The sequence below is a fragment of the Chrysochloris asiatica genome, unplaced genomic scaffold, assembly GCF_000296735.1.
Source record: "Chrysochloris asiatica unplaced genomic scaffold, ChrAsi1.0 scaffold00209, whole genome shotgun sequence".
Taxonomy (NCBI): Eukaryota; Metazoa; Chordata; class Mammalia; order Afrosoricida; family Chrysochloridae; genus Chrysochloris; species Chrysochloris asiatica.
In genome coordinates this window covers 2,198,704-2,224,368 of record NW_006408727.1, presented here as the reverse complement: position 1 = coordinate 2,224,368, position 25,665 = coordinate 2,198,704, and the positions used below count along the sequence as shown (strand labels likewise).

The window sequence follows — 25,665 nt, the reverse complement described above, 5'->3', positions numbered from 1 at the left end:
CCAGGATCGAACATTGTTTCGTTCTGCTGTGCATGGGGTCTCTATGAGTCAGTTCCGACTCGATGGCACCTGACAACAACAACAACCTATACTCATGGAGGTAGTAGTTCTAAATACCACCAGAGAGGGAAGGAGTCTTCACATCAAGTATCAATGCTATACCCTCTATACACAGAATAGATAGGGACAGGCAACTTAGACATTGGCTCCCAAAAATGAGGGGGCGATAAAGGCACAAAGTGACTGGCCTACAAGTTTTCAAGAGGTAGTTTAGTTTAAGAGTGTGTGGGGGCAAAAACAATAATGGCAGTCTGGTTGATTACTACAAGAACAAGCAAGTCGTTAGCCCTGGAGCCATCAAGGCAAGTGGTCAGGTCCCCTCAGGGTGAACTCCATTGCAAGACTAAGACTCGAGGGGAATACACAAGAAGGCATGTGGTCTTGCTGCTGACCACAATGGTCACCGACAAGGGGAAGTGGGGAAAAAAGAGCAATGAAGTTGTGAACTAAATCCAATCACGTTCAACAGACTCTTGTCAACCTGGTTTGAGACCTGGTTGGCCAGCAGTATGGCAAGACCTGGGGACTCCTGGGCCAAAAGACAAGGGACATGGCCACAGAGGAATAGAGCGGAGAGTGAAGCATCCAACTGATATGAAGTGAGGGGAGATGTACAAGAATACCCATACTTGCAGATAGTACCCACTTGAATGGGCTTCAATGGCTGGATGATCAGAACTCAACTAGAGAAAGAAAGAATAGGAAAAAAGAGTAATCCACTACAATCTAATGAACTTGATCTATGCTTGTGGATGCAGTAGCTCAAAGGAGGGAACAAATCTTTACAACAAGGATCATTCCCACCCCCTCGGCACACAGGGTCGACAGGGATGGACAACTTAGACATTGGTTACACAAAATGGAGGAGCTACAAAGGCAAGAAATGACTGGCTTATAAATTTTCAAGAGGGAGCGTAGTTTCATAGGGTGCAGGGGAAGGTAGAATCTCCACTTACTGGTTTCCAAACTGCCTGGACGGGGCTGATGAAAGAGGATGGGGATAAGACTCTTGTGGTCAGTAATGAATGATTGCTATCAGGTCTGACTGTGAGTGTTGGAAATGTAAAAGTAGACGTTTTGTAACAAAAGGAGGGGAGTGGTTGATTTTGCAGTCCAGGAGCAGAAGTCCCTGGGACCGTCAAGGGAAAAGAGTGGAGTGTGGGACCCTATCCAGAGAAACAGTGACTCCAGAGATGGAGACAGAGACAATGATGGGGAGAGATGGAGTGACTGGGGACTCTGGACTCTGGGAGGGAGAGGGTCTGTGTGTTGATGGCCAGGGGGTGGGTTTGCGGAGTGTAACCTTTGGTTGTTTGATGATGCATGCAAGGAATTGTAATCATTGCAATGAAACGAAATAAGATAAAATGAATGTAAAGCTAATGTTCTCCCATGTAAACTATCACATAATTCACAATAAAAAATTATAAAAACAGAGTGTGTGTGTGTGGGGGGGATAGAGTTCCCACTGAATAGTTTTCATCTTGTCTAGATGGGTCTGGTTAAATGAGATGGGGATAAGATTCTTATGATTCAATAGTAATTATTATCATGACTAATTGCATCTGTCACAATTGTAAAGGTAGAACTTTTGTAACAAAAATGGGGGGTGGGGTGGTGGAGTAGTTAATCTTACAGTCCAGAAACAGAGCACCCTAGGACCATCAAGGGAGAAGAGCACAAGCAGAATGCGAGACCTTATCCAAAGAAGCAGCGACACCAGAGATGGAGGCAGAGACGAGAACATAGAGAGAGGGAGCAGCTGAGTACTCTAGATTCATGGAAAGAGAGGGACTGAGAGCTGGCAGCCAGGAGGCAGGCTTGCAGAATGTGCCCTTTGGTGGTGTAAATTATTATACATATCTGAGTGTTTAAAAAAAAATAAGGTGCTAAAATGCATAGAGAAAAATACTGTTAACTGATTATACATGGAGGGGATTATAATGATTGTAATGAAACAAAGTATATGATTTGTTCAATGTAAAACTGATGATCTGCCCTGTAAAGTTATACTCAACTCACAATAAAAACTAAAAAAAAAAAAAAAAAAAAAATTGAAGTGCAGTACATAATGAAGACTGTAGTCTTTGATCTTCATCAATAAACATTTTAAGTCATCTTTGCTTCCAGCCAGCAATGTTATATCATCTGCAAATAGCCGGTTGTTAATGAGTCTTCCTCCAATCTGGGTGTAACATTCTTCTTCATATAATCCATTTTACCAGATTATTTACTCAGCATACAAATTGACTATGGTAAAGAAAAATACACCCCGGCACACTTTTCCTTTGATTTTAAACCATTTAGTAACCCTTTGTTCTATTCGAATGACTGCCTCGTGGTCTAAGTACAGGTTCCTCAAGAGCACAATTCAATGTTCTGGAATACCTCTTCTTTGCAATGGTTTGTCTTCATACAGTCTAGTTTCTCAGATTATTTACTCAGCATACAGATTAAATAAGTATGGTGAAAGGACACTTCCCTCACATACATCTTTCCTGATTTTAGACCACACAGTATTCCCTTCTTCTTTTTGAACAACTGCCTCTTGATTTGTGTCCAGGGCCCACATGAACACAAATAAGTGTTCTGGAATTATTTTTCTGCATAATGTAGTTAATGATGTTAAAGAATTAGTTAAATTTATGAAACTGTTCTTGGTGGTGGTGGTGTGCCGTCGAGTTAGTTACGAGTCATAGGGTTTTGAGGCTGTAAATCTTTACAGGAGCAGACAGTCTCATCTTTCTCCTGCAGAACAGCTTGTAGTTTTGAACTGCTGACCTTAAGGTTAGCAGCCCATCTCATAACCACTATGCTATCAGAGCTCCTAAGTTGCCATCAAGTCGATTCTATCTTATAGTGACTCTATGCAAAACAGAACAGAACACTACCCAACCCTGTACAATAGTACATCTGCAGGGAACTGCCAGAAATTCAGAGCTGATTCAGAAGGGGACTGGGAACTAGTGATTTAATAGCTGATGTCACATGACTCTTGCCTGAAAGCAGAGAATACCAGAAAGATGTTTAGATGTGCGTTATTGACTATGCAAAGGCTTTTGACTGTATGGATCATAACAAATTATGAGTAACTGCGAAGAATTCCAGAATACTTGTGCTCATGAGGAACCTGTACATAGACCATAGACCTTGTTGGAACAGAACAAGGGAATAGCAAATGGTTTTAAATCAGGAAAGGTGTGCATTAGGGTTGTATCCTTTTACTATACTTATTCAATCTGTATGCTGAGCAAGTAATCTGAGAAACTGGATTATATGAAAAAGAAGGTGGCATCAGGATTGGAGGAAGACTCATTTCACAACCTGCAGTATGCAGATGATGCAACTTTGCTTACTGAAAACAAAGAGGACTTAAAATACTGATGAAGATCAAAGCATACAGCCTTCAATATGGATTGAATCTCAGTGCAAAAAAAACTAAAACCCTCACAACTGGACTGGTACATACCATCATGATAAATTGGAGAAAAGTTTGACTTGTAAGAGACTTCATTTTGCTTGGATCCACAATCAACATTCATGGAGGCAGCAATTCAAAAAACCAAAGGACATATTGCTTTGGGCAAAACTGTACAAGACCTCTTTAAAGTGTTTAAGAGCAAAGATACCAGTTTGAGGACTAAAGTGTGCCTGACCCAACCCATGGTATTTTCAATTGCCTCATATGCATGTGGGGGCCCTGGCACTGAAAGATAAGCAACGGGCTACTACCCACAAGGTCAGCAGTTCAAACTCACCAGCTGCTTCTTAGAAACACTATAAAGGGTTACTGTGAGTCAGAATGCACTTAACAACAGCAACATATGTATGTGAACGTTTGACAATGAATAAGGAAGACCTCAGAAAAATCAATGCATTTGAAGTATAGTGTTGGAGAAGAATATGACAAGTACCATTCAACTGTCAGAAGAACAAACAAATCTGTTTTGGAACAAGTACAGGCAGACAAGGATGGTGAGATTTGTCTCTCGTATTTCAGACATTATCAGGAGGGACCAGCCCCTGGAGAGGGACATCATGCTTGATAAAGTGGAGGGTCACAATAAAGAGGAAGACCCCCAGGGAGATGGATTGACACAGTGACAGCACCAATGGGATCAAACATGGGGATGGCAATGGAAGGGCTGGGCAGTGTTTCTTTCTGTTGTACATAGGGTCACTATGAGTAGGAACCAATTGGAAAACTCCTAACAACAAGCTATTTAAACTCAGCATCCACAGACTCAAGCATGGCAACAATAGTGAGGTTGGCCCAGGATCGGGCAGTGTTTCGTTTTGCTGTGCATAAGGTCGCTATGTGTCAGTACCAACTTGATGGCACCTAACAACAACAACAACAACAGTGATCTTAAATATGTTTCAGTATTTTTCCAAGTGCTTTCCTCTTTATTTTCAGAACTGAATGTAAGAATTAAAGCAATGCCTTGACCTAAAATAGACCTTAATATTAAACTGGAATTAGAAGTTATTTAAAAATCACCTCAGGTGTACTTTTTAAAAGATTTTGTTTTCAATGTTCAGTTAGGCAAATGGGCTAAGAACATGGCTCTGAAGCCAGACTCTTTGTTAGCATTCCAGCTCCACCACTTACTAATTATGTGTACATAGCAAATTGCTTAATCTCTGTGTGCCCAGTTCCAATTATGTAAGATGGGACTAATAATAGTGTCACAGGATTGTTATGAGGATTTTAGAAGTTTTTATAAAGTGCTAAGAAGAAGAATTGCCACATAGTAAGTGCTATGTGTATGTATATGTATAGGTAGAGAGATACATAGATAAAACATGTATTAAAAATCACCAAAATTCAAAAATATCAAGACATAAAGTTTATTTTCCCAGCACACAGACAGACCATTCTGATTCTAGAAAAAAGCAAATGGCTGGTTAAAATGAGCTTTATAAAGGGAAAAGGAAGGAGAAGATCAATCACTAGCTAATTTTAACATGACTGATTGAATCCTGCCTCCCTCTTTAGTTGAGATCAACAGATATCCAGTCACAAGATGATATCTGGCTCTCCATTCCTTAGTCATGATATTTTTTGAAATACAGAGTTAGTGAGCCTAGCTTCAAGCATGAAAGAAAAGATTAGCAGCTTTGGATGGAAAATGTTGCTGGCAGGTCTTAGTCAGAAATTTTTATGGCTAATATTTGATTTTGTGGGTAACAAAACCCTTAAATCCAAAACAAGATACCTGTTATTTATTTATTTTCTCTTTCTCTCATTACTGAATCTTAAAGCTTGCCATTGAGTAGGTGGTGGTGGTGGTGATTATGTGCCGTGGAGTCGGAACCAACTCATAGTGACCCTGTACAGGGTTTCCGAGGCTGTAAATCTTTACAGGAGCAGAAAGCCTCATCTTTCTCCCATGGAACAGCTGGTAGTTTTGAACTGCTGACCTTAAGGTTTGCAGTCTGATTCGTAACCACTACGCCACCAGAGCTCCTATTGAGTAGGTATCAACTCATAAGGACCCTGTATAGGATTCCCGAGGAGCAGCTAGTAAGTTTGAACCACGACCTTACAGTTCTAACGAATCTTGCAGTCCAAGGCTTATTCTACAGCACCACACCAGGACACCAAACATTTAAATAGAAATCTAAATTTTAAAGCTTATTATCCAAAATTGGCACAAATCCCCTTTCCTTACTACCATTTATTCTGTCCCTCCACCCCTATGATATTCCTGCATTACAAAACCATTTATTCCCGTGTAAAAGACGTGTGTGCACCTTAGATAGTAAGTTGACAAATGGCTCTTAACTCTTCTCCAATTTTCCAGAGAACAAGTAAAGCAAGATTGAAGTCTCTGCTAGAAACTCTTGGGCAATAAAGTGAATAGTACTACTACTCATGACGACCTGGAGCAAAGGCGAAGTATTTTCCCCTGTGCTGAAATGCCGAAGCACAAAGTCACCGCACCCTTTCCCGTGGTGAAGATGTTAGTATCCATATGCCCATTTCTCATTGCATAATGATTAGGCACAGTCCCTGGAATCACCAGTGTACTGCCTGCTACCAAGTCTTCCCTTGAAGATCTTTGCCTCTGATCCCTCATCTGTAAAATGGAGATTAACAGACTATGCTATGAGATTAAATTAGCTAATACATACAAAGTGTCTTGTATTTATGATGTAGCTAGGTTACAACACATGCCACTGTTGTTAGCTGCCTTCTGGTTGACTCTGGCTGATGGCACCTTTATGTACAATAGAATGAAACAGTGGTTGGTCCTGAGTCACCTCATCAAGCATTTCTCTCGTCTCCTTGCCCCCTGGTTCACCAAACATAATGTCTTCCTTTAGAGATTGATTCACCTGATGAGTGTGCAAAGCAGCAAAGCTGAGAATGTTCTTTTGTGATCCATGAGGTTTTCTTGTTCAGAAGTAGAGAGACTGGCCTTTCCTCATCTTGGTCTGAAAGTTCACCTGAAACCTTTCCACCATGGGTAACCCTGTTGATATTTGAAATATTGGTGGGTGGCATAGCTCCCAGCATCATAGTAACACACAAGCCACCTCAGAAAGCCAAACTGACAATTATTAAATGCTGTGGATCGGTTTCAACTCATAGACCCTGTATAGGGTTTCCAAGGAGTGGCTGCTGGGTTTGGACCTCTGACCTTGTGGTTAGCAGTTCAGTGCTTATCCTACAACGCCACACCAGAACTCCAAACTGATAATGCATATTAACAATTAATATTGCGTGGGAATAGATGGTTTTCTGTTTGGGCACTGTCTTTAGGTGTTTATTTCAAATAACTGGACTTCTAACTGCAAGGTTGCTCCTTGGAAACCCTAAACAGCGTCACTCTGAGTCGGAACCTATTAGACATTTGACTTAGAAAATGGGGGGAATTATTTTGGGGAGGGGAGGTCTGGTTGGAAATGGGAAGAAGAGCTCTGAGACAGTAGCACAAAAGGACATAATCTGTCTTAACGCAAGAAGAATAAACTGCAGTTTGGAACCCTAGTGGCCAGGTAACTTCATGCAAAGTAGCAAACATTTGAAGGTTTTAAAAACCAGCAGTGTTGAACTCACTCGAAGCCAGAAGGGGGCCTCAGCACAGCCTTTACGCCATCAAATTTCCCCAGAGCATTTCCTCCGCGGTCTTCAAGCTCCAAACGGGTGTGTCCGCGTTTTCCAGACTTCGCCGCAGGGGATAGCTGACCCTCAGGGTAGGTGCCCAAGGTCCTTGGAGCCTATAGCGAAAGAAGAAATAGCACAGAACGCGGGTGCCTGGGGGCGTGGCCCTCGGAATCCCCGGGCCTCCCCATTGGCTGAGGTTTCTCAGGGGCGGGGTCAGCGCACACCTGTGTAATCCTCGCAGCTCATGGGGGAGGAGGAAAGGCAGCCCAGGTAGGTGAGGAGCAAGCGCCAGCACTTGGGAAGGCCCATCCGGGGGCCATGGCGGGACAGGTGAGGTTGCCGCCTGGACAGCCTTGTCGAGAAGGTGAGTGTCTGCCCTGAGGCGGGGGAACAGCATTCGGGTGGCCGAGAGACCGGGTAAGCAATCCTGGGATTTTCTTGGAGTCGTGGTGACAGGGATGTACTGACTCTCAAGTATTCATCAGTTAGCCAGCCAGTCTACCCACCAGATATCTGAGTGCTTACACTATGACGGGCTATGTGGAGAAAGAAGCCTGGGAGAACAAGACAGACGTGGTTCCCCCTCTGGTCTGGAAGGCACCCCAAGTAAATTACAGTGTGCGGAGTATCGGGACGCGGAAATTCAGGGTGCCTTGGGAAGACTCCCACATGCCACTGCCGTTTAAGGACTTTTTTTCTCTGGCGGACACGCCCAGAGTCACCCTTTAGGCACGGGGCGCACCCGGCCACGCCGCTGGAGCCCTGCGCCTTGCGTCTGGCGCTGGCGCAGTGAAGGGCAGATACCTCCAGGTGGCCCCGCGCCTCTCCACTTCTTCCAGTTGTAAACATCTCCAATCCCGATTGCCTCACCTCTGACTCGCTGTGCTGTCACTTCTTGGCTATTTAAAGCGAGAGACCCCCAGGAAAGGATATGGGGAATAAGGTTCTCACTGCTTGCTGGGCTGGGGTTTAAACCTGTGAAATCACTTTGCCTGGTCTGTCTTTACACCACATCAGTTCTCTAGTCTCAATACAGACGTTGTAAAGACGTGTATGGGGGCATAATAGGGTGGATGGCTTGGGGGAGGGTCTGTGTGTATGCACTGAAATGAGATTCATTGTATCATGGAGAAAGCCAATTTCTAAAATTTCCCAAAGAGGAAAGTGATAGGGAGAGATGTGGTAAGAACTGTTTCTTTTTTTCCATACTTGCCTATGTTGCTGTTGTTAATGACACCGAGTCAATTCCGACCCATAGTGACCGTGTATAGGGTTTCAAAGGAGCAGCTGGTGAGCTTGAACCACCGACCTTGCAGTTCAAACGGCTTTGCAGTCTAGCGCATTAACACATAGCGGCTTTCCCAATTTCCTCGCCTCTTGGTTTTCCCACCATATTCCTTGATAAGAGGGGAAAAGAGCAGTGAAAGCCAAAATTTTGTCTGCAAGAGAGACGAGCTCTGTACAAACCGTTCAAAAACGGACAGTTGGTAGTTGGTTGCTAGCTAGCTGGGTGTAGAATTATTTCCTAGATAGGTTGTGTGCCCTTTTTCTAAATAATTAGTAAACCACTAAGTCACTTTACAAATACATCCACCCTTGTTTACCCAAGGATCAGTAAGGATAAGGGTGCATGAATTACACTATTTACTGGGACTTCTAGATGTGTTTTTCCTGCTCCACCCATGCATTTAGTTCCAAAAAGAAATAGCCAAGTTCAGTGGATAAAACGTTCGATTTATTGTGTGGGAGGCTGGTGGGAAAGACTTGGAGATAAGCAGTATCAGTAGTAAGAAGAGATGGGGCCTCAAGATTGGGCGGTTCTCTTAGATAACATTTAACCTTGAACTTTTTTCATCTGGAAAATAAGAATAATGCCTATGGTTTATAGTTATGAGGAGTTGTGCAAATTAGATTCCATATGGAACGTTTAGCTCAGAGACTGACATGGAATAAGGTTTAATTTTTCATTCAATGATTTATTAAATTCACTCATTTAGCGAACAAGCAAGAGTTCCATGTGCCAGGCACTGGCCTAGGTAGGCATGGGGATAGAAGGATTTGCAGGACAGTCTGGTCCTAGATTGTAGGACAAGGTCCCTGCCCTCATACTTAACAATATAAATAACAGATAATAGGCAAAAACCAAGTGAATAAAAAAGGTCATTCCAGATGTGTCTACTTATATTGTATTAAGAGAGCTGTGGATGTTTAGATTAGATAATCAAAGAGGCTCCTTAGAGAAAATGATATTTGAGCTGAGACTTGAATGATAAATAGTCCATCCTGCAATCTGGAGATGTTGTTGTTATTGTTAAGTGTTATCAAGTTGTTCCTGACTCATAAAGACCCTGTATAGGATTTCCAAGGAGCAGCTGGTGGGTTTGAACCACTGACTTTTTTGTTTGCCAGTAGAGCTTTATTAAAGTGAAAATATGGTATCATGAAATATAATATAAGGAAGACAGTCAACATCTACAAAGCAGTAACTACCTATCTCTAAAAGTTCAGCAACTTTAGTAATAAAGAGTTTGAAATAAGCAACAGTTTACTCTCAGAGTACTTGGCTCCCAAACATACCAACAATGAGGATATCTTGTCCAGTGATGTAGGTTTTTCACTTTTTTGTTGTTTAATCAATAGAATCTTTTCTATTTTGTTTTGGTTAACTGGCATGTGGGTTTCTTTCCTACCCTGCTAGTAGATATGTCTACTATGACTTGATTTCCAAATTTGCTGCAACTTGTTTCTCATTTACCCTGTTCCCTTCCTGTTTGTTCCCTCCCTAAAAATATCATCTCAGTGAGAAAAGAAATCTTATAACCTGTCTTGTTGACCACTGTGTGTCTGGTTCTTTTACATTAGCCTGTTACCCAGGAAGTATGGTAAGTGTTGAATCCTGAGATCTGGGAAGAGAGCAGATAGTTGTTGTTAAGTGTCATCAAGTCTGTTTCAACTCATAGAGACTCAGGATAGGGTTTCCAGGGAGCGTCTGGTGGGTTTGAACTGCTGACCTTGTGCTTTTCCTACAGTAGCACACCAGGACTCCAGATACTTAACATTTGTTGTTGTTGTTAAGTGCTGTCTAGTCATTTCCAGTTCACAGCGACCTTGTATAGGGTTTCCAAGGAGCAGTTGGTGGGTTTAAACCACCATCCTTGTGGTTCAAATCAGCCTTGCAGTCCAGTGCTTATCCTATAGCGCCACCCAATACTCCTAGATACCTAACATGTTGTTGTTGTTGTTAAGTGCCGTGGAATCATTTCCAACTCATAGTGTCGCTGCATAGGGTTTCCAAGGAGCGGCTATTGGGTTTGTACTGCCGACCTTGCAGTTCAAACTGACCTTGTGGCCCAGCACATTTTCTTGCAGCACCACAGCAGGACTCTAGATACCTAACAAGTTGTTCTTGTTGTTAAGTGCCATTGAGTTGGTTCCGACCCATAACAACCCTGTATAGGGTTCCCAAAGAGCGGCTCGTGAGCTTGAATGCCAACCTTACAGTTCAAACCAACTTTGCAATCCAGTGCTACACCAGAACTCCATGATACTTAACATGTTGTTGTTATTGTTGTTGTTAGGTGCCATCGAGTTGGTACCAACTCATAGTGACCCTATGCACAACAGAATGAAACACTTCCTGGTCCTGGGCCAACCTCACAATTGTTGCCATGCTTGAGTCCATTCATGCTGTCACTTTGCCAACCCATCTCACTGGGGATCTTCCTCTTTTTCTCTGACCCTCCACCTTACCAAGCACAGTATCCTTCTCCAGCGACTGGTCCCTCCTAACAATATGTCTGAAGTATGAGAGACGAAGTTTGGACATCCTGGCCTCCACGGAGCACTCTGGCTGCACTTCTTCCAATACAGATCTGTTGGTTCTTTTGGCAGCCCATGGCACTTTCAATATTCTCCTCCACCACCAAAACTCAAAAGCATCAAGTCTTCTATGGTCTTCCTTATTCACTGTTCAACTTTCGCATACATATGAGGTTAATGAAAATACCATGGCTTGGGTCAGGCACACCATAGTCCTCAAGGTGACATCTTTGCTCTTGAGTACTTTAAAAAGGTATTATGCAGCAGATTTGCCTAACATTGTTGTTGTTGTAGTAAAGTGCTGTCGAGTCAATTCCAACCCATAGTGGAGCAGCTGGTGAGTTTGAACTGCCAACCTTGCAGTTCAAATGGCTTTGCAGTCTGACACATTAACCCACAGTGCCACACCAGGACTCTTGCCTGTTGTTTTGGTTAAGAGCCATAGATTCGGTTCCAACCCATAGTGACTATGCACAGGGTTTCTGAGGCTGTAAATCTTTACAGGAGCATAAAGCATCAACTTTCTCCCGTGGAACTGCTGGTAGTTTCGAACTGCTGACCTTGAGATTAGCAGTCCGATTCGTAACCGCTACGCTACCAGAGCACCTTAGGACTCTTGCCTAGTGGGTATTAAATGAATACCTAATGTAGTTGCATGATAGCTATTCATAACTATTTTATTGAATGAGCACATCAAGTAGATATATGGATATACAATGCTGTAAAACTGTTCTTAACATATAAGAAAAGAAAGTTTGTTTTGATTGGGAGTATTAAGTAGTGTGTTAGATGGAACGTGACTAAGAGGTTCTTTTATATTGGTTATGCAGGGAAGGCGCATCCAAGGAGCCAGCATTTTGAGCAGGCTCATGATGAGAGCTACCTATGCCAGCCAGCGCTCTGTGCAGGGCCAAGTACAGGCAGAACTCATGTACAGGGTTTGTGGCTACTTGCCTTAAGGAAATCAACAACATGTGCTTGCTTCTTGTTTTTATCACATTTTGGTAATTCTATACATTTAAATTTTTGTGGTGCTGTAAAATTAGCACTGGACTGTGAAGCACAAGGCCAGCAATTCAAAGTCATCAGCTGTTCCGCAGAAACCCTATACAGGGTCGCTATGACTTGGAATAGACTCCATGTACTTAACGACAATAACAATACTGGAGCTTCAGGATAATGCACTGGTTTGAACCCAAAGTCAGCAGTTCAAACCTGCCAGCTGCTCCTCAGAAATCTCATACAGTGTCACTATGAGTCAGAACCAACTCCACAGCACTTAACTACAACACTGTACACTTAATAATCTACAGTACAAAGGGGCTTCAGAAAGTTCATTTTTAAAATTCCATTATCTTTTAATTCTATTTTTCTAAGAAGTCCTAGTGTGGCGCAGCAGGATAATGAGCTAGACTGCAAGGTTAGTTTGAACCTCAAGCTTGGAAGTTCAAACCTACCAGCCACTCCTCAAAAGCCATATGCAGGGTCAGTGTGAATTGGAATTGACTCAATGGCAGTGCAAATGCAATGAGAAGTCAGAGGTGAGTAAGGTTCAGGGTATATAAAGCTTTAAAGTTTAGGTTTAGGAATTTAGATTCTGCTAATATTGAAAGTGCCATTGGCTGCCAAAAGAACCAATAGATCCGTTTTGGAAGAAGTGCAGCCAGAATGCTCCTTAGAGGCCAAGAAGGCCAAACTTTGTCTCTCATACTTTGCACATATTGTCAGGAGGGACCAGTGGCTGGAGAAGGATATCATGTTTGATAAGGTGGAGGGTCAGAGAAAAAGAGGAAGATCCCCAACAAGATGGATTGGCCAAGTGGCAGTATCGATGGACTCAAGTGTGGCAACAGTAGTGAGGTTGGCCCAGGACCGGGCAGTGTTTCGTTCTGCTGTGCATAAGGTCACTGTGGGTTGGTACCGACTCGATGGCACCTAACAACAACAACAATTGTTGTAATGAAAAGAAAGATATGGGAGCATTGAGCAAAGAAGTGACATAGTGTATCCTTAGTGGCTGATGTCTGGAGAATCAGTTATAGGGGAGATAGAGTCCTTCCTATGGAAAAACCATATGGGGACCATATCTGACTTCCCCTGGCTTAACAAGAGGGAAGGAGAATAAAACTTAAAATCAGCCCAAGGCGGATTCCTATGAAGTAGAAGTCAGACATGCTTCCACCCTATAACTTTCTTTATCCTATTCTGACACCGACCATTCCTCCCATAGCACTCTCTGCTTCACATCTGGGTTTGATAATCCATTGCAATGGCCACACAGAACTCATAATAATACTCATGATTATAGGATTTATTAGGGAAGTAAACAGGATACAATTCAGGATCAAAAAACCTCTCAAGACACAGCAGTTCTTCATTCAGGAATGCCTCTTCTCTGCGATACTACAGACATGCCTTGCTCTTGTCTTCAAGTTTTCAGCCATGTGGTCCTTTGGCTTTAGCCCAAGTCTGTGGCCTAGAGCTCTCAGCCACTCTGTCTCTTCATGCCACTACTTCTGCTGTTACTACTTTTCTAGGTAGGGACCGCACACTTCACTCATGCTCTTCCTTCTTGATGGTACTGGAATCTTCCCTTCCTGCTTCTGAGATGGCTCCTTTTAAACCTAGCTGGATGATGAAATTAATGAATCCCAGCCTTAGAACCCTGTATACATTATTTGCAAGGCCCCACTCAATCATTTGATGGGAATTATGACATTGGATAGCAAAGTCATATCCAGTAAATTCATGGTACTGCTCAATGCTAATATGAATAACAGATGTATCAGTCAGCTACGGCTGCATAATAAGCAACTCAAAATTCAGCGACTTAAAAGAATGACATATCCTTGTTCATGTGTCTGTGGGTCAGTTTGGGGTTGACAGGCTGGGTTCACCTGCATGAGTCTTCTTAGGGTACAGGTACAGCTGAGTTTGCACTGAGGTACAAGATAGTAAATAAACTCAATCGTATAAACACACTTGGCACCTCTTTTTGTATCCCCTCTGCTGACATCCATTGGTTACCAAGTTACATCCAGCCCAACATCAGGGAAGAATACTCTTTTTCTTAGGGAGGAAATAGGAGTGACTATTTTCTGACTAATACTACAAGCTATCACAGCAGAAAAGCTGGAGAGACAATGATTCCCTCAAACTGGAAATAGCATGAAGTGATTTATAATGTAGCCTATGCAATCACTAACTTCTTAAAAACCAGAGATACTGTTCCATGCAACAAAGTGATCAGGTTAAATATTCTTTTCTGCAGACAAATATAGTAGTGGTGATAGTGGTGTGCTGTTGAGTCAGTATTACAGAATATTGTCCTCATGAGGAACCTGTACATAGACCAGAGGCTCAAGCCAGATTCAGACAAGGACGTGAAACTAGGCATATCATTGCTGATGTCAGATGGATCTTGACTGAGAGCAGGAAATATCAGAAATATGCTTATTTGTGCTTTATTGACTGTACAAAGACTTTTGACTGTGTGGATCATGACAAACTATGGATGACATTGCAAAGTCATTGATTGTTCTCATGAAGAACCTGTACATAGACCAAGAGGCAGTAGTTTAAAACAGAACAGTGGGGCATTGAATGGTTTTTAAATCAGTAAAGCTGTGCACCAGGGTTGTATTCTTACACCATACTTACTCAGTCTATATGCTGAGCAAATAATTGAAGATGCTGGATTATAAGAAGAAAAACGTGCAATCAGGATTGGAGGAGGAATCATTAACAACCCACAATATCCAGATGATGCAACCTTGCTTGCTGAAAACAAAGAGGACTTAAAATACTTACTGATGACAATGAAAGACCACAACCTTTGTTATGGTTTGCACCTCAATGTAAAAAAAAAACGAGCCCAGAAATACTTACCACTGGACCAATAAATAACATCCATATAAATGGAGAAAAGATTGAAGTTATCAAAGACTATATTTTGCTTGGATCCACCATCAGCTCATAGAAATAGCAATCGAGAAATCAAATGGCATATTGTATTAGGCAAATCTGCTGCACAAGACCTCTTTCAAGTGTTCAAGAGTAAAATTGACCATTTGAGGACTAAAGCAAACCTGACCCAAGCCATGGTATTTTCAATAGCCTCATATGCATGTGGAAGTTGGACATAGAAGAACTGATGCATTTGAGTTATGGTGTTGGAGTATATGTTGGAAGTAGTAAAGCCAGAAAACTCCTTGGAAATCAGGATGGCAAGACATTGTCTCTCATACTTCGGACATATCATCAAGAGGAACCATTTCCTGGAGAAAGGTCATGCTTAGTAAACTGAAGGGTCAGCAAAAAAGCAGCAGAAGAAGATCCCCAATGAGATGGATTGGCACTATGACAAGAGCAATGGACTCACACATAATAATGATTGTGAGGATGCCACAGGACTGGTCATTGTTTCATTCTGTTGTGCATAAGGTTGCTATGAACCATTCCCAAACAACAAGCTTTCAGTGACTACCATCTAGGGCTATTCCATCAGCAGAATTTATGAGCCACCATGCTTGTAAGCAAATTCCTCTGGGAAAAAAGAGTTTATGCTCAAACCACAAAATTATAGAAGGGCAGGATTATGAACTGGACCACAAAGACTGTTTGAACAGCAAAGTTGTTGGTTCAAATCCAGCAGTTGCTCCTCGGAAACCATTTACAGGGTCACTGTGAGTTGGAACCAACTTGATGGGAGTTCACAGCAGCAAGCCCTGGTGTGGCATTGTAGGATAAGCACTGGACTGCTAACTGAAAGGTTAGCAGTTCAAACCCACCAATAGCTATCAGAGGGTTCCTATGAGTTGGAAACTACTTGAGGGCACACAACAATAACAATGAATTCTAAACATAGCTTCAGAATTACTAAGTCAAACACCCTCATTTTAGAGATGTGGAAACTTGTCCCGGCTTTCAAAAAGTTGGTAGTAGAGCTTAAGGTGGAGAAAGCCATACAGTCCTGCAGGAAATTTGTTGTAAAATTTAAAGTGATCCACATGTGTATAAACTTACACATGTACACTAGTCCTGGTGTACTATTGTAAGATAAGCACTGGATTTCTAACCACAATGTTGGCAGTTCAAAGCCACCAACTGCTTCATGGAAGTCCTATCCAGGGTCATTTTGAGTTGGAACTGACTTGAAGGCACTTAACAACAACAACAACAACAACACTAGTTCTGTATTAAGTTGAACCATGTGAAACTGTTGTTTTTCTAGGGTCAAAAATTGCAAAATATTGTCAAAGTAATATAAAAAAATGTTAACAATACTAATTATAAGAGCAAAAGCAATTATCTAACCCCCCTCTAAGACTGAAACTCAAAGGGAGCACATGAACAGGCATGTAAGCTTGCTGGTGACCACATAATCTACTCGTAAGTGGAAGAGGGGGAAAGGCAGCAATGAAGAAATGGGCTGAGTTCATTGACTCCCGTTGACCTGGAGATGAAAGAGAGAAGAGGAAGGGTTGGTTGGTCCAAAGTGTGGTGAGACCTGGGGACACCTGAGCCTATGGACAAGGTCATAGCCACAGAGGTGAGAGTGAAGCATCCAGCTTGTATGAAGTAAGGGAAAACACACAAGAACACCCAAATTTTCAGAGAGTACCCATTTGCCCTAGCCTCAATGGCTTGATAATCAGCACTCAACTTTGTTATTGTTGTTAAGTGCCGTCGAGTCAGTTCCGACTCATAGTGACCCTGTATAGGCTTTCTGAGGAGTGACTGGTGAGCTTAAACCACCGACCTTGCAGTTCAAATGGCTTTGCAGTCTGGCACATTAGTCCACAGTGCCACACCAGGACTCTATATCACTCAACTAGAGGAAGATAAAAAAATAAATAAATAAAATGAACAATTTTTGATAAAGGAAATGAAGGTAAATTGCTACAATTTTATGAACTTGACCTATACTCATGGAGGTAGTAGATTAAAATACCAACTGAGAGGGAAGGAGTCTTCACATCAAGTATCAATGCTCTCTGTACACAGAGTAGATAGGTATGGGTTACTTAGACATTGGCTACCTAAAATGAGGGGCGATAAAGGCACTAAGTAACTGGCTTACAAGGTTTCAAGAGGGAGTTTAAGTTAAGAGTGTGTGGGGGAAGATAGAGTCCCCACTGAATAGTTTTCATCTTGTCTAGATGGGTCTGGTAAAAAGAGATGGGGATAAGATTCTTATGATTCAATAGTGAGTAATTGTTATCATGACTAATTATGACTGTTAATAAGGAGCTCTGGTAGCGTAGTGGTTACGAATCGGGCTGCGAACCTTAAGGCCAACAGTTCGAAACTACCAGCAGCTCCGTGGGAGAAAGATGAGGCGTTCTGTTCCTGTAAAGATTTACAGCCTCGGAAACCCTGTACAGGGTCGCTATGGGTCGGAACCGACTCGACGGCACTTAACAACAACAACAACAACAACAACAACAATTGTAAAGGTAGAAGTTTTATAACAAAAATGGGGGAGTAGTTAATCTTACAGTCCAGAAACAGAGCACCCTAGGACCATCAAAGGAGAAGAGCACATGTGGAATGAAAGACCTTATCCAGGGAAGCAGTGACACCAGAGATGGAGGCAGAGATGGGAACATGGAGAGAGGGAGTAACTGAGGACTCTAGATTCATGGAAAGAGAGGGACTGAGAGCTGGTGGTCAGGAGGCAGACTTGCAGAATGTGCCCTTTGGTAGTGTAAATTATATATGCCTAATTGTTTAAAAAAAAAAAAAAAGAGAGAAAGCTAAAATGAATAGAGAGAAATACTGTTACCTGATGATTCATGGAAGGGATTATAATCATTTTAATGAAACAAAATGTATGATTTGTTGAATGTAAAACTGATGATCAGCCCTGTAAACTTTCACTCAATTCACAATTTAAAATATATATATATCCAAATGTCTATTAACTATAAAAGGGAAAAAATGCCTTCCAATAGAATCCTATTGTTGTTGTTAAGTGCTGTTGACTCAGTTCTGACCCAGTGAACCTGTATAGGATTTCCAAGGAGTGGTTGGTGAGCTTGAACTGACAACTTCGTGTTTCAAACAACTTTGCAGTTCAAACGACTTTGCAATCCAGTGCATCTACCCACAGCCCACACCATGAGTCCATTTCTTACATTAGGTGGTTGATATACCAATGTCAATTAATTATTTTCTTTATAATTGACATAGATTTCCTAAGTATGCACTCCTTAATATTTAGTAAAGGGAGTAATACATAAGGAAAACCATAGAGTTCTGGTATGGCTCTGTAGGATAAGCACTCAACCTTAAGATCAGTTTGAACCACACGGTCAGTGGTTCAAGTTCACCAGCCGCTTCTTGGAAACCCTATACAGGGTCGCTATGAGTTGGAAATGACTCGATGACACTTAACAACAGCAACAACATCAAGGAAGACTGTAAAAGAACTGATGCATTTGAGTCATGGTTGGAGAAGAATATTAAAATTACCAAGGACTACCAGAAGAACAAACAAATCTGTGTTGGAAGAAGTATAGCCAGAATGTTTCTTAGAAGCCAGGATGGCAAGACTTTGTCTCTCATACATCGGACATATTAGCAGGAGGGGCCAGTTCCTGGAGAAGGATATCATGCCTGGTAAAGTGGAGCTCTGGTAGCGTAGTGGTTACGAATCGGGTTGCGAACCTTAAGGTCTGCAGTTTGAAACTACCAGTCGCTCCACGGGAGAAAGATGAGGCATTCTGCTCCCGTAAAGATTTACAGCCTTGGAAACCCAGTACAGGGTTGCTATGAGCCAGAACCAACTCGACGGCACATAACAGCAATAACAACAACAACAACAAAGTGGAGAATCAGTGAAAAAGGAAGTGGCAGCAGTAATGGGCTCAAGTATACTAATGATTATGAGGGTGGAGCGGATATGGGCAGTGTTTTGTTCTGTTGTGCATAAGGTCACTATGAGTTGGAACCCACTTGATGACAGCAACAAGTAATACAGCATTAATGGAATAATACAGGTACCCTGTTGACAAGGATGTAAATTGGTACCATCACTTTAAGGGCTATTGGCTTTGTCTTTTAAAATGAAACATAATAAATGCATTAGAGTTTCTCTTTCTATGGTGCATAAAGCCTGGATTAAATTCACTGGATAATGACTTTCTCATTCAGATCCCAATAAACCAACTCTGATTTTGATTTCCCTGAAACACTCCAAAGTCTCTGCCTCCACACACAACTGTACCCATCTCTCTCCCTCAGCCCCATGCCACTTCTCATCCAGCCCACCATTCACTCCTCCTTCTTCCCTCACTCACATCTGTCATAGGCTTCCTCAGTAACATGCCTCCAAATCATAAAAAATTTAATTCAAAGATCAATAGCCTTTTCTAAGAAATAATTTGATCTAACTGCCATAAAACTTGCAGTCTTTGTGTCCATTAGTTAGAATAAGAACTTGTAAAATGCAGCAGGGATTATTTGATCTCCCTTGCCACCCTCCGCCCCCACTCCCTCTATAAATGTTGGAAACATTTTGATCTGACAACAGCTTAGAAAGAATATTGTTTCCCTGGAATGAGGCCCACCCACAATGATTTCAGAGATGAAGTTTTGGAATGGTTATATTGAATACATACTAAGAGACATGAATGCAGCTATGGAATTCATTAGAAAGTCAAGTCAGATGTTCTCTCATAAAGGAATGTAGTTGAAATTCTTCCTCGCAAAAATATCTCCAATTACTTTTCATCCTTCGTATTTAGATGAGATGAACGCTACCCAGAAGAAGATTTTTGTAAAATGGCTAGTTTCGAAATGTGCAATTTGAAAGTTTATTCAGCAAAATGCCTGAAAATTCCTCAAAATATATTATCATATACCCTTGACATAATATAGTTTTTCTTAGAATATGTAGAAGTTTAATTCAGAATTTACTCTGTCTCTCTGAAGCAAAGTTGGTTCATTATCTAATTATAGAGACAGGTAAAATAGTAATCATGAAAACCTTGACTTCAATTATTTTATCATTTTGCAGTCTTGCACTTTATGGCTTTTTCTTAACTTTGCTTGCACTAAATCCAGAAGATCTCAGACAGCTTTGCCAAGGAGATTCATTTATTTAACTTTTGCTCCTAAGACATAATTTAGTCAAACTGTCTTTTGTTGTTGTTCATATGCCTTCTTGGTACTTTTGAGATATAAAACTGATATTTCAGTGATTTCTAACATTGTAGTTGATTAATTTTTCACTATCCTTTTTTTTTAAATAAAAAAAATTGTATTTACTTAGAAGCATTCAGAATGTCAACAAAACAGCTGCAACCTTTTTGTTTGCAATTACAGAGTGGTATTCAGTTAACAGAACAATTATTTCGTATAAGCTGCATCAGACAACTGAAGATGAAAAAAAAAACAACAAAAACTACCATCCCCATATACAACTAATTTGTGTTGTGCACCAACAAGTACCTGCTTTAAATTTCCATGCCAATTTACAACCCCCATACTGTACCAGGCAAGGTTAGTGGCTATTGAAAATACCACCAGGACAGGGCTAGCTAAAGACACATTCGGTAGTGTGTTAACTATACAAAAAAAAAGATGCTGTACAGTTTAAAAACAAATCTTACACAGACTTACATTTCAATTTTTTTTTTTTTCTTTAAAAGGAGTGAGTTGTGTACAGGGGGGTTAAATGCTTTATTGACAAAAAAAACAAAAAACTGCGCTAGAACCAACTTATTCATCATCTTCATCCTCTTCGTCTTCCTCCTCGTCTTCATCTTCCTCGTCTTCTTCATCTTCCTCCTCTTCCTTCTTTTTCTTGCTTTTCTCAGCCTTGACGACTCCCTTTTTGGCTGCATTGGGCTTTCCTTTAGCCCGGTAGGCAGCGATATCCTTTTTGTACTTCTCCTTCAGCTTAGCAGCCTTCTTCTCATAAGGCTGCTTGTTATGTTGTGTTAGTCCACATTTCTCCCAGTTTCTTCGCAACATCACCATTGGATAGGCCAGGATGCTCGCCTTTGATTTTGGGGCGATACTCCGAACAAAACAAGAAGGCCGCAGGAGGCCTCTTGGGTGCGTTGGGATCCTTAAACTTCTTTTTTGTCTCCCCTTTAGGCGGGATATAGGTTTTCATTTCTCTTTCATAACGGGCCTTATCCGCCTTTGCCATGTCTTCAAATTTTCCTTTCTCTTTAGCTGACATGGTCTTCCACCACTCTGAGCACTTCTTGGAAAATTCTGAGAAGTTGAGTGAAGCATCTAGATGCTTCTTCTTGTGCTCCTCTTGGCAGGTTTGCACAAAAAATGCATAGGATGACATTTTACCTCTCGGCTTCTTAGGATCTCCTTTGCCCATGTTTAGTTATTATTATTTTTTCCGTCCGCGAGGCACAGAGTCCGCCCAGTGCCGTCCGGCTCTGCCTGGCCCTGCGCTGTCTCTATGGAGCTCAACGTACTGCAATGGCTGTGAGAGCGGGAGCCAGACACAGCCTCCCACGATCCCTTTTTGTTTAAAGTAATTCATGATGGAAAAATAAGTCTTTTGTTGTTCTTTAATGAAGATAGTGGAGAACACAGAAGCTCTAGTTGCAATGCTACCTTGTTGTTATCTTTTCAATTGAAACACAAACTCCAGAGAGTAGCTGCAACAATAATCTCGTTTAGAAGGATCAGCCCCAGACTGGTCCCTATAAGGTAGAAGTTTAAGACATCTCAAATGTCTAAGAAAGTACTATGTTGTTGCTAAGTGCTGTCGAGTCAGTATATCCAAGGGTCAGCTGGTGGGTTTGAACCACCAACCTTGTGGTTAACAGTCCCAAACCACAATCCCTGATATCAACCACTACTCCTCCCCATGGTATTCTCCCCCCACGTCTCATCTCACAGAACTCACAGGCAGTCCAGGAAATGGCTCACATGGTGTGGAGGCTGGCAAGTCCCAAATCCAGAGTTCAGTCATCAGCCTGGAGGATTCTCCTCACTCAGGTTGACTTGAGCTGTTGACTCACAAGGCTGTGGAAACTGGTGAATCAGGTCAGATGGGTGACTTAAGTCCCAAGAACTGAAGGTCAGACAGAGGTGAGCTTAGTTAGTCAAGCAAAGGAGCACACAGCATCACCAAGATGGTTCATTTTATACCCAGCAGGATGGCAAAATCAACCAAACCCTACATTAGATTTCCACATTTTTATAATCACAGCCCTGTTAACAAGCATTCATAATCAAACCATATCACCCTATCAGTGTGTTCCCCCACCTTCTCTTCCCCAGACCTATCAGGAAAAAGTCATTTGGTGGCAGTTACAAAGACATATGTAGAAGAGACATATTAAACAAGAATCCACTGCACTGCAGTTTCTTATTGTTGTTGTTGTTAAGTGCTATTGAGTCTATCCCGACTCATAGTGACCTTGCACAGGGTTTCCAAGGAGCAGCTGGTGGGCCTGAACTGCTGACCCTGTGGTTCCTAGTCCAGCACTGATCCTACAGCACCACACCAGGAGTCCTGTAAAATGTTCTCATTTTGGGTTATAGTGTTCAAACCTTCAGGGCACACAGAATAACGGGGCTAGATCAGTTAATTGGCATGTTTATGTGAGTCTTATTCTAAAAAAATAGCTTATTGGTATGACACTATGGGTTAATGTGCTGGACTGCAAAGTCAGTTTGAACCGCAAAGTCAGTGGTTCAAGCTCACCAGCCACTCCTCAGAAACCCTACACAGAGTGGCTATGAGTCAGAACAGATTCAATGGCCCTTAACAACAACAACGTTTATTATAGTAGATTATATATTCTATTCGGTTCTAATAGACTATATCATATTCTATTAGGTTCTATTTTATTTGGAGCCCCTGAGGAGTACAAACAGTTCCCATACTTGATTGCAAACCAAAAGTCTAGAAACTCAAGTCCACTCAGAGGCATTTTGGAAGAAAGACCTGGCAATTGATTCCCCAAAATTATTGAAACCTTTACAGAGTATAGTTCTACTCAGACAAACGAAAGTTCTATTTTATTTCAGGAAAAGATGGATTTGTAGAGCTGAAAATTCATTCTCTCCAGGGAAATTGACATAGAAAACTAAGACCACTTTTAAACATGTTTTTCAAATGCATGATTTACACCTCACTGAATAAGCTGTGGGCTAAACACTGAACATCTAATTGTGAGATTGGTGGTTCAGACCCACAATTCACTCCTCAGGAGAAACACAAGGCTCTTGAAGAAACCCTAAGAAGCAGTCTGCTGTGTTCTACAGGGTCGCTAAGAGTTGGAATTTACTGGATGGCTGTGAGTTAAATAGGCAAGCCAAGTGGACTTGCAGTTCCTGCTGGTTGCTGCTTTGCTGGAACAAAGAATCAGATATTGCCAAATCTTCTAATTTATTAGAGGAATCCAGATTTTCACATGAAATCTCTTAGTTTTTAAATATGGACAGCTAAACAAATTTTAAAACATTTTTTAAAAAACCTATGCACCTGTCTACAGTGCTGTGGAGCACCTGCTGGTGGCTTATCTTGCAGAAGAAAGTAGTGCCATCCACTGAAATCTGTGTTTCTTAGAACGAGGATGAGCATCAATACATCTCCTTTTCATTTTTTTGCTTCCCCCTTTAGGTTATATACTATCTCTGGTCTGTCCGAACTCTTCCAAGGCTTGGTGTGAGATCATGAACGTTTCACAGCTGTTTGCTTCTCCTGCCGTCTACACGGATGTGAATTCCAGCATCACCAACTTGAGTATCTCTGCAAATGCAGAAAACAAATACAGCCTTTATGTGGGCTTGGCACTGGCCGTAAGTTCTAGCATTTTTATTGGCTCCAGCTTCATATTGAAAAAGAAGGGCCTCTTACAACTGGCCACCAAGGGAGTTACTAGAGCTGGTAAGAAACAGATACAACTAACAAATTCAAACTTCTAACTGCAGAAACAATTTTATTTTATTTTATTTTATTTTTATTGTGAACTGAGTGATAGTTTACATGGGAGAACATCAGCTTTACACCATCATTTAATTGTAGCGGGTACAGTCTCCTCTGTTCATCCTCATTCAACAGTATTTGCTTCCATTCCCTCAATTTTTCTTTCTTTCTTTCTTTTTAGGAGGGTGGGGAGATATATACAAACACACTCAGGAATATATAATAATTTAAATGACCAAAGGGCACATTCTGCAAGCCTGCCTCCTAGTGGCCAGCACTCAGTCCCTCTTTTTCCTTGAAGCTAGAGTCCTCAGCTGCTCCCTCTCTCCATGTCCCCATCTCTGACTCCATCTTTGGTGTTGCTGCTTCTCTGGATAAGGTCCCACATTCCACTTGTGCTCTTCTCCCTTGATGGTCCTAGGGTCCTCTGTTTCTGGACTGTAAGATTAACTACTCTCCCATTTTTGTTACAAAACTTCTACCTTTACAGGTGTGACATCAGCAGTTAGTCATGATAAAAATTACTCACTACTGAATCATAAAAATCTTATCTCCATCTCTTTTCATCAGACTCAAAACAATTTTAAGACTATAAAGTTATAGTAATAATATTTCACTGTCTCTATTTATCTTGATGTGGTGCTGTGGACTGCTAACCACAAATTCAACAGTTCAAACCCACCAGCCACTCCTCGGAACCCCTGTCCAGGGTCACTGTGACTTGGAACTTACTCTACAGCTCTTAACAACAATAATAATTTATCTCAGAGTCCCTGAGTGGTGCAAATGATTAATTTGTTTGACTGTTAACCAAAAGTTGGAGATTTAAGTCCACCCAGAAGTGCCATAAAAGAAGCCCTGGTAATCTGTTGCTGAAAAATCTGCTATGAAAAACTCTCTGGAGCATAGTTCTACTCTGACAAAATGAGATCACCATTAATTGGGGTATATTCCATTGAAAATCAGAACATGGAATATACGAATTATGAATCTGGGAAACTTGGAAGTTGTCAAAAATGAAATGGAATGCATAAACATCTATATCTTAGGCATTAGTGAACTAAAATGGACTGGTATTGGCCATTTTGAATCTGATAACCACATGGTTTACTATGCCGGAAATGACAAATTGAAGAGGAATGGTGTTGCATTCATTGTCAAAAAGAACATATCTAGATCAGTCATGAGGTACAACGCTGTCTGTGATAGGATAATATCCATGCGCCTACAGGGAAGCCCAGTAAATGCCACTATTATTCAAATTTACACACCAATCACTAAAGCCAGTGAGGATGACATAGAAGAATTCTACCAACTTCTTCAATAAAATTGATCAAACATGCAATCACGATGTATTTATCATTACTGGTTGGGAACAAAGAGGAAGGTTCAGTAGTTAGAAAATATGGCCTTGGTGATAGAAATGATGCTGGATATCGCATGATAGAATTCTGCAAAATCAATGATTTGTTCATTTCAAATACTTCTTTAGACAGCATAAGAGATGATTATACACATGGACCTCACCAAATGGAATACATAGAAATCAAATTGACTACATCTGCAGAAAGATCTGATGGAAAAGTTCCATATCATTAGTCAAAACAAAGCCAGGTATGAATATTCCGTAACAAATAATCAATTACTCATATGTAAATTCAAACTGAAACTGAAGAAAATGAAAACAAGTCCATGAGAGCCAAAATATGACCTTGAGTATATCCCACCTGAATTTAGAGATCATCTGAAGAACAGA

The 25,665-nt window shown here is 41.3% G+C and overlaps 1 protein-coding gene and 2 pseudogenes across 1 annotated transcript in view; 1 reads left to right on the top strand and 2 right to left on the bottom strand.

The window, feature by feature from the left end:
• LOC102820584 overlaps positions 1-7,483 on the bottom strand; it is a 26,045-nt pseudogene extending 18,562 nt beyond the window's left edge.
• NIPAL1 (NIPA-like domain containing 1) overlaps positions 7,479-25,665 on the top strand; it is a 30,268-nt gene continuing 12,081 nt past the window's right edge. Inside the window, exons 1-2 of the mRNA XM_006872689.1 lie at positions 7,479-7,538; positions 23,604-23,870. Of these exons, the coding sequence (XP_006872751.1) occupies positions 7,493-7,538; positions 23,604-23,870 (313 nt within the window). The 5' untranslated portion in view covers positions 7,479-7,492. The remainder of the gene's footprint in view (positions 7,539-23,603; positions 23,871-25,665) is intronic.
• LOC102842297 lies at positions 20,720-21,341 on the bottom strand (annotated as a pseudogene).